Source organism: Lonchura striata, chromosome 35, assembly GCF_046129695.1.
Source record: "Lonchura striata isolate bLonStr1 chromosome 35, bLonStr1.mat, whole genome shotgun sequence".
NCBI classification, from domain to species: domain Eukaryota; kingdom Metazoa; phylum Chordata; class Aves; order Passeriformes; family Estrildidae; genus Lonchura; species Lonchura striata.
The window spans coordinates 383,235-392,728 of NC_134637.1; the positions used below are offsets into that span (position 1 = coordinate 383,235).

At 51.5% G+C, this 9,494-nt stretch overlaps 1 protein-coding gene across 2 annotated transcripts; it reads right to left on the minus strand.

The window, feature by feature from the left end:
• Positions 1–1,423: 1,423 nt before the first annotated feature.
• CDIPT (CDP-diacylglycerol--inositol 3-phosphatidyltransferase) lies at positions 1,424–9,362 on the minus strand. Of its 2 annotated transcripts, none has more exons than XM_077789564.1 (6): positions 9,301–9,362; positions 7,540–7,674; positions 6,055–6,208; positions 4,510–4,591; positions 3,463–3,544; positions 1,424–1,613 (listed from the first exon to the last, which is right to left on the minus strand). In XM_077789564.1, the coding sequence occupies exons 1-6, from the start codon at positions 9,341–9,343 to the stop codon at positions 1,459–1,461; spliced, it is 651 nt and encodes a 216-aa protein (XP_077645690.1). In that variant the 5' UTR covers positions 9,344–9,362; the 3' UTR covers positions 1,424–1,458. The 2 variants fall into 2 exon arrangements, with proteins under 2 accessions (XP_077645690.1, XP_077645691.1); XM_077789565.1 differs by having other exon boundaries at positions 9,278–9,343.
• Between the last annotated feature and the right edge of the window lie 132 nt (positions 9,363–9,494).

Here is a 9,494-nt window from a genome sequence, read left to right on the forward strand (position 1 = left end):
TGCTGCAAAAAATCCGGGAATAAACCTCAAAAAAATGTGGGGTTTTCCGTTGGAATTTTTGGGCTTTTCTGTTGGAATTTGTGGGATTTTGGCTTGGAATTTTGGGGTGGAATTTTGGGGTTTTCCATTGAAATTTTGGGGTTTCCTGTTGGAATTTTTGGGGTGGAATTTTGGCCTTTTCCATTGGAATTTTTGGGGTTTTCCCGTTGGAATTTTGGGGTTTTCCATTGGAATTTTTGGGGTTTTCCCGTTGGAATTTTTGGGGTTTTCCCGTTGGAATTTTTGGGGTTTTCCCGTTGGAATTTTTGGGGTTTTCCCGTTGGAATTTTTGGGGTTTTTCCGTTGGAATTTTTGGAGTTTTCCGTTGGAATGTCGGAATTTTCTGTGGAGCCGCCCCTCCCCCTCCCCCTCCCCCCCCAAACTCCGCACACGTGGGGGGAGGGGCCGAACCCGGTTTATTTGCGGGGGGCGGGGCCGAGGGGGCGGAGCCCCGGGGGGGAGGGGATTTGGGGGATTTTGGGGGATTTTGGGGGATTTTAAGGGATTTTGGGGGATTTTGGGGGATTTTGGGTGATTTTGGGGGATTTTGGGGGATTTTGTGGGATTTTGGGGGATTTTGGGGAATTTTGGGGAATTTTGAGGGATTTTGGGGGATTTTGAGGGATTTTGGGGGATTTTGAGGGATTTTGGGGGATTTTGGGGGATTTTGGGGGATTTTGAGGGATTTGGGGTGATTTTGGTGGATTTTGGGTGATTTTGGGTGATTTGGGGGGGATTTTGGGGGATTTTGGGTGATTTTGAGGGATTTTGGGGGATTTTGGGGGATTTTGGTGGATTTTGGGGGATTTTGGTGGATTTTTGGTGGATTTTGGGGGATTTTGAGGGATTTTGGGGGATTTTGGGTGATTTTGGGGAATTTTGGGTGATTTGGGGTGATTTGGGGTGATTTTGGGGGGATTTTGGGTGATTTTGGGGGATTTTGAGGGATTTTGGGGGATTTTGGGGGATTTGGGGGGATTTTGGGGAATTTTGAGGGATTTTGGGGTGATTTTGGGGGATTTTGGTGGATTTTGGGGGATTTTGGGGGATTTTGAGGGATTTTGGGTGATTTGGGGTGATTTTGGGTGATTTTGGGGGGATTTTGGGTGATTTTGGGGGATTTTGAGGGATTTTGGGGGATTTTGGGGGATTTGGGGTGATTTTGGGTGATTTTGGGTGATTTTGGGTGATTTGGGGGGGATTTTGGGTGATTTTGGGTGATTTTGGTGGATTTTGGGTGATTTGGGGTGATTTTGGGGGATTTTGGTGGGTTTTGGTGGATTTTGGGGGATTTTGGGGGATTTTGGGTGATTTTGGGTGATTTTGGGGGATTTTGGGGGATTTTGGGTGATTTTGGGTGATTTTGGTGGATTTTGGTGATTTTGGGATTTTGGGTGATTTTGGGGGATTTTGGGGGGCTCAGGAGGATTTTTGGGCCCTCTCGGCCGCGTCCAGGGCGGCCACGCCCCGCAGGGCCCCGCCCAGCTGCAGAAGGTTCAGGAAGGATTTGAGGGCGGCCAGGGGGGCCAGGAGCCACAGGCCCAGCCGGGCCAGCCCGGGACCGCCCGGGAACGCTGCGGGAGAGAGGAAACCGGTCACAGCCGGATCGGGCCGGCCCGGACCAGAAAATCCGGGAAAAAATGGGAAAAAAACGGATTAAAACGGTAAAAATACGGTTAAAAACCAGTTAGAACCAGTTTGAAACCGGTTAAAACCTCCATAGAAGCCAGTCAGAATCAGTACAAACCAGTCAGAACCGGATCGGACCGGTACGGACGAGAAAATCCGGGAAAAAACGGGAAAAAAACGGATTAAAATGGTAAAAATACAGATTAAAAACCAGTTAGAACCAGTTTGAAACCAGTTAAAACCTCCATAGAAACCAGTCAGAATTAGTACAAACTGCTCAGAACCGGATCGGGCCAGCTCGGACCGGCACAGACAAGAAAATCCGGGAAAAAACGGGAAAAAAACGGATTAAAATGGTAAAAATACGGTTAAAAACCAGTTAGAACCAGTTTGAAACCGGTTAAAACCTCCATAGAAACCAGTCAGAATCAGTACAAACCAGTCAGAACCGGATCGGACCGGTACGGACGAGAAAATCCGGGAAAAAACGGGAAAAAAACGGATTAAAATGGTAAAAATACAGATTAAAAACCAGTTAGAACCAGTTTGAAACCAGTTAAAACCTCCATAGAAACCAGTCAGAATTAGTACAAACTGCTCAGAACCGGATCGGGCCGGCTCGGACCGGCACAGACAAGAAAATCCGGGAAAAAACGGGAAAAAAACGGATTAAAATGGTAAAAATACGGTTAAAAACCAGTTAGAACCAGTTTGAAACCGGTTAAAACCTCCATAGAAACCAGTCAGAATCAGTACAAACCGGTCAGAACCGGATCGGACCAGTACGGACCAGTATGGAGTGGTACGGATGAGAAAATCCGGGAAAAATCAGGAAAAAAATGGATTAAAACGGTAAAAATACGGTTAAAAACCAGTTAGAACCAGTTTGAAACCGGTTAAAACCTCCATAGAAACCAGTCAGAATCAGTACAAACCAGTCAGAACCGGATCGGACCGGTACGGACGAGAAAATCCGGGAAAAAACGGGAAAAAAACAGATTAAAATGGTAAAAATACGGTTAAAAACCAGTTAGAACCAGTTTGAAACCGGCTAAACCCCCGGGAACGCTGTGGGAGAGAGGAAACCGGTCAGAACCGGATCGGGCCGGCCCGGACAAGAAAATCCGGGAAAAAACGGGAAAGAAACGGATTAAAACTGTAAAAATACGGTTAAAAACCGGTTAGAACCACTTTGAAACCGGTTAAAACCCTGGGAACGCTGTTGGGGAGAGAAGAAACCGGTCAGAACCGGTTCGGACCAGCACGGACCAGTACAGACCGGTATGAACGAAAAAATCCGGGAAAAAACGTGAAAACGGGAAAAAAATGGATTAAAACGGTAAAAATCAGTAAAAACGGCTAAAAAATGGTAAAAATGACTGAAACCTGGTAAAACCTGGTAAAACCGGCCCAAAGCAGTCTGTACCAGTATAAACCAGTCCAGACCAGTTACAAACCAGTTACAAACCAGTTTAAAACTAGTTAAAACCAGTAAAGACCACTAAAAAAAGGTAAAAAAGGTTAAAATGACTGAAACTCGGTAAAACGTTGTAAAGCCAATTAAAACCAGTCCAGACCAGTATAAACCAGTCCAGACCAATACAAACCAGTCTAAACCAATTTAAAACCGGTTATAAACCAGTTTAAAACCGATTTTAAACCAATAAAAACCGGTAAAAATTGCTAAAAAAACGATAAAAAACGGAAATAATGACTAAAACCCGGTAAAACCAGTGCAGACCAGTCCAAAGCAGTCCAGACCAGTATAAACCAGTATAAACCAGTGGGACTCACCTGCGGGCCCCTCCCCCCAGTGCAGCAGGTAGAGGCAGCAGTGGAATCCCTCATTGCCGGCGCAGAGCGCGAAGAGCAGCGGCTGGGGAGGGAAGGGTTAAAGAAAAGGGGCGGGGTTAAGGGAAAGGGGCGGGGCTAAGGAAAAGGGGCGGGGCCAGGGAAAAGGGGCGGGGTTAAAGGAAAGGGGCGGGGCTAACTGGGGACAGACACGCCCCCTTCCCAGTTTGGTGCTGGGGCGTTCCCAGTTCCCTCCCAGTTTGTCCCAGTTCTCCCCAATTCCCCCCCAGTTCCCACCCAGTTCCCTCCCAGCCCCTCCCAGTTCCCTCCCAGTCCCTCCCAGTCCATCCCACTCCCTCCCAGTTTGTCCCAGTTCCCTCCCAGTCCCTCCCAGTTTGTCCCAGTTCCCTCCCAGTCCCTCCCAGTTCCCTCCCAGTCCCCCCCAGTCCATCCCAGTCCCTCCCAGTCCCTCCCAGTTTGTCCCAGTTCATCCCAGTTCATCCCAGTCCATCCCAGTCCCTCCCAGTTCCCCCCCAGTTCCCTCCCAGTCCCCCCCAATCCCTCCCAGTCCCTCCCAGTATAACCCAGTTCCCTCCCAGTTCCTCCCAGTTCCATCCCAGTCCATCCCAGTCCCTCCCAGTTCCCTCCCAGTCCATCCCAGTTCCATCCCAGTTCCCTCCCAGTCCCTCCCAGTCCCCTCCCAGTTTATCCCAGTCCCTCCCAGTTCCCTCCCAGTCCCTCCCAGTTCCCTCCCAGTCCCTCCCAGTCCATCCCAGTTCCTCCCAGTCCCTCCCAGTTCCCTCCCAGTCCCTCCCAGTATAACCCAGTTCCCTCCCAGTTCCCTCCCAGTTCCTCCCAGTATAACCCAGTTCCCTCCCAGTCCCTCCAAGTTCCCTCCCAGTCCCTCCCAGTTCCCTCCCAGTTCCCTCCCAGTCCATCCCAGTCCCTCCCAGTTTGTCCCAGTTCCCTCCCAGTTCCCTCCCAGTCCCTCCCAGTCCCCCCCAGTCCCTCCCAGTCCCTCCCAGTATAAACCAGTATCCCCAGTCTCACCCGGCACTGGTAGTAGCGCCTCAGCAGGGGGTGCCCCTCCCCCCCCACGTCCTTGTGCGACGACGCCCCCTGGAGGGCGGAGCTAAAGGGGGAGGGGCCAAAGGGGGCGTGGTCAGGTGGAGCAACCCTCATTTGCATATATGGCGCAAAGACCCCGCCCACATTGCCATATATGGAGTAACCCTCATTAGCATACACTGAGCAGAGGCCACACCCACATCACCATATAAGGAGTAACCCTCATTAGCATACAATGGAACAAAGACCACGCCCACATTGCCATATATGGACTGAGTAACCCTCATTAGCATATATGGCACACTGGCCACGCCCACATTGCCATATACGGAGTACAGCTCATTAGCATATATGGATCAAAGACCACGCCCACATTGCCATATATGGACTGCGTAACCCTCATTAGCATATATTATTCAGAGGACACACCCACATCACCATATTTGGAGTAACCCTCATTAGCATATATTAATCACCGCACACACCCACATTGCCATATATGGACTGAGTAACCCTCATTAGCATATATGGCACACTGGCCACGCCCACATTGCCATATACGGAGTACAGCTCATTAGCATATACGGATTAAAGACCACGCCCACATTGCCATATATGCAATAACCCTCATTAGCATACATACAAATGAGACCGCCCCACATTGCCATATATGGAGTGAGTACACTTCATTAGCATATATGGCACAGTGGCCACGCCCACATTGCCATATGTGGCGTGATCTCATTAGCATACACAGAGCAGAGGCCACGCCCACATCGCCATATTCAAACCACGCCCCCCCAAACCTCAATTTCCCGCCAATATCCCCCATTTTTTGCCCCAATTTCCCCTTTTTTCCCCCAAATTTTCCCCCTGGTGACCACACCCGGCCCCACCCACACAAGCCACGCCCCCTCCCACCAAAGCCACGCCCCCAAACCCCCATTACCTCCCATATTTCCTCCATTTTTTGCCCCATATTCCCTATTTTTTTGCCAATTTTCCCCTTTTCCCCCCCAAATTTTCTGCCTGGTGACCACACCCAGCCCCACCACCCAAGCCACGCCCCCTTCCACCCAAGCCACGCCCCCAAACCCCCATTTCCCCCCATATTTCCCCCATTTTTTGCCCAAATTTCCTAATTTTTTATCCTTTTTCCCCTGTTTTTCCCACATTTCTCCCCTGGCGACACCGCCCTGGCCCTGCCCCACCAAGCCACGCCCCTCCCACTAAAGCCACGCCCCCAAACCCCCATTTCCCCCCATATTTCCCCCTATTTTTGCCCCAAATTCCCCATTTTTTACCCATTTCCCCCCATTTTTTCCCCAAATTTTCCCCCTGACAACCACACCCGGCCCCACCCACCCAAGCCACGCCCCCTCCCATACAAACCACGCCCCCAACCCCCCATTTCCCCCCCATATTTCCCCCTATTTTTGCCCCAAAATTCCCCGTTTTTTTCTCATTTCCCCCCATTTTCCCCCCAAATTTCCCCCCGGCGGCCCCGCCCCGCCAAGCCCCGCCCACCAGTGGGTGTGCAGCCAATGGCTGGCCAGGTCCAGGGCGGAGCTGAGCTGGAAGAGCGGCGCCCAACGCGGGTAGAGCAGCGCCAGGTTCAGCAGGAGGCACATGGAGCTCAGCCGGTCCGTCAGCATGTCCAGCATGGCGCCCAGCCGCGAGCCTGGGGCACGGAAACTGGGATCGGACCGGATCCCAACTGGGAGGGACTGGGATGGGGCGGGGGGAAAAGATTCAGGGGGGAAAAGTCGAAATTTCGGTGAAAAAAGCTCAAAATTTGGAGGGAAAACCATGAAAAGGTCAATCCAAGATGGCGGAGGGGGTGGGGCCAACTGGGACATTCCCAGTTTGAAACTGGGATCGGACCGGTTCCAAACTGGGAGGGACTGGGGTGGGGTGGGGGGGAAGAATTCATGGGGAAAAAGTCAAAATTTGGGTGAAAAATGCTCAAAATTTGGAGGGAAAACTGTGAAAAGGTCAATCCAAGATGGCGGCGGGGGTGGGGCCAACTGGGACATTCCCAGTTTGGAACTGGGACATTCCCAGTTTGGAACTGGGATCAGACCGGTTCCAAACTGGGAGGGACTGGGGTGGGGCATGGGGGAAAAATTCTGGGGGGAGAAGTTGAGATTTTGGTGAAAAAATTGGAAATTACGGAGGAAAAACTTCGAAATTTGGAGGGAAGAGCTCGAAAAGGTCAATCCAAGATGGCGGAGGGGGCGGGGCCAACTGGGACATTCCCAGTTACAAACTGGAAGGGACTGGGGTGGGGCATGGGGGAAAAAAGTAAAAATTTTGGGAAAAAAAAACGGTCAAAATTTAGAGGGAAAAGCTCAAAAAGATCAATCCAAGATGGCGGCTGGGACGGGGCCAACTGGGACATTCCCAGTTTGAAACTGGGGCATTCCCAGTTTGAAATTGGGACATTCCAAGTTTGGGACTGGGAGCTCCAAATTTGGGGGAAAATCCCGAAATTTTGGGGAAAAAAAAGTAAAAATTTGGAGGGAAGAGCTCGAAAAGATCAATCCAAGATGGCGGCGGGGGCGGGGCCCCTTCCCAGTATGAACCAGTATAACCCAGTATAAACCAATAAAAACGAGTATAATCCAATATAAACCAGTATAAACCAGTATAACCCAGTGCTCCCAGTACCCTGCCCCAGTATAAACCAGTATAACCAGTATAACCAGTATAACCCAGTATAAACCAGTATAACCCAATATAACCGAGTATAACCCAGTGCTCCCAGTACAAACCAGTATAACCAGTATAACCCAGTATAACCCAGTATAAACCAGTATAACCCAATATAAACCAGTATAACCCAGTGCTCTGAGTACCCTGCCCCAGTACAAACTGGTATAAACCAGTATAAACCAGTCCAAACCAGTATAAACCAGTCCTCCCAGTGCAAACCAGTATAATCCAGTGCTCCCAGTACCCTGCCCCAGTCCAAACCAGTCCAAACCAGTATAAACCAGTATAAAGCAGTACCCTGGCCCAGCGCCCGCGCCGCGTGCCCGTCCACGGCGTCCAGCAGCGCGGCCGCTCCGTAGCAGGCGGCCGCCGGCCCCGGCCGCGTCGGCATCAGCCAGAAGGAGACGGCGGCCAGCAGGATGCGGGCGTAGCCTGGGACCAGTACAAACCAGTATGAACCAGTAGAAACCAGTACGGACCAGTAAAAACCAGTACAAACCAGTATAGAACAGCATAGAGCAATATGGAGCAGTAAAAGTCCAGTTTTGGCCACCAAAACCTCCCTGAAATGGGTCCCCGGGTGATGCAGAGTGAGGGGATGACCAGTATGGACCAGTTTGGACCAGTATAACCCAGTATGGACCAGTACAAACCAGTACAAACCAGTATAACGAAATATGGAGCAGTAAAAGTCCAATTTTCGCCACCAAAACCTCCCCAAATGACACCAAAGGGGTCCCTGGGTGATGCAGAGTGTGGGGATGACCAGCATGGACCAGTATAAACCAGTATAAACCAGTTTAAACCAGTACAAACCAGTACAAACCAGTACAACCAGTACAAACCAGTATAAACCAGTAAAACTCCGGTTTTGGCCACCAAAAGCTCCCTAAAATGGGTGCCCAGGGGATGAGGACGACCAGTATAAACCAGTTTGGACCAGTGTAAACCAGTTTGGACCAGTATAAACCAGTAAAAAGCACCGTGGATGGGTTCAAACCAGTACAAACCAGTACAGCCCCATCTGGAACGCCCCCAGACCCCTCCCAGTATAAACCAGTGACCCCTAAACCCCTCCCAGTCCCTCCCAGTATAAACCAGTGACCCCCAAACCCCTCCCAGTATAAACCAGTGACCCCAGACCCCTCCCAGTATAAACCAGTGACCCCCAAACCCCTCCCAGTATAAACCAGTGACCCCCAAACCCCTCCCAGTATAAACCAGTGACCCCCAAACCCCTCCCAGTATAAACCAATGACCCCCAAACCCCTCCCAGTACAAACCAGTGACCCCCAAACCCCTCCCAGTATAAACCAGTGACCCCCAAACCCCTCCCAGTATAAACCAATGACCCCCAAACCCCTCCCAGTACAAACCAGTGACCCCCAAACCCCTCCCAGTATAAACCAATGACCCCCAGTTCCCTCCCAGTATAAACCAGTGACCCCCAGTTCCATCCCAGTATAAACCAGTGACCCCCAGACCCCTCCCAGTATAAACCAGTCCCCCCCAAACCCCTCCCAGTACAAACCAGTGACCCCCAAACCCCTCCCAGTATAAACCAGTGACCCCCAGTTCCATCCCAGTATAAACCAGTGACCCCCAAACCCCTCCCAGTATAAACCAGTGACCCCCAAACCCCTCCCAGTATAAACCAATGACCCCCAAACCCCTCCCAGTACAAACCAGTGACCCCCAGACCCCTCCCAGTATAAACCAGTGACCCCCAAACCCCTCCCAGTACAAACCAGTGACCCCAAACCCCTCCCAGTATAAACCAGTGACCCCCAAACCCCTCCCAGTACAAACCAGTGACCCCAAACCCCTCCCAGTATAAACCAATGACCCCCAGTTCCCTCCCAGTATAAACCAGTGACCCCCAAACCCCTCCCAGTATAAACCAGTGACCCCCAGACCCCTCCCAGTATAAACCAGTCCCCCCCAGACCCCTCCCAGTACAAACCAGTGACCCCCAGTCCCCTCCCAGTACAAACCAGTCCCCCCCAGACCCCTCCCAGTCCCTCCCAGTACAAACCAGTGCTCCCAGTTGGCGCTCACCGATGAGGTTGGGCACGAACAGGAACACGTTCTCCCCCCCCATGGCCCGGGACCCCCAAAATCCCCCAAAATCCCCCAAAATCCCCCCAAAATCCCCCCAAAACAAAACCCCGGCCGGGCGCGGCCCCTTTAAGAGCGCCGCGGGTCACGTGGGGCAGGAAACGGAAGCGACGCGGCCCCTCCAGCCAATCAGG

Excerpts from the sequence above, each read along its gene's own strand:
- CDIPT (XM_077789564.1), bottom strand. The coding sequence starts at position 9,343 with ATGGGGGGGGAGAACGTGTTCCTGTTCGTGCCCAACCTCATCG. Across the intron at positions 3,545-4,509 it reads GGCGCTACTACCAGTGCCGG|CCGCTGCTCTTCGCGCTCTG; the intron begins GTGAGACTGGGG and ends TTCCCTCCCCAG. Across the intron at positions 1,614-3,462 it reads CTGGGGGGAGGGGCCCGCAG|CGTTCCCGGGCGGTCCCGGG; the intron begins GTGAGTCCCACT and ends TCTCTCCCGCAG.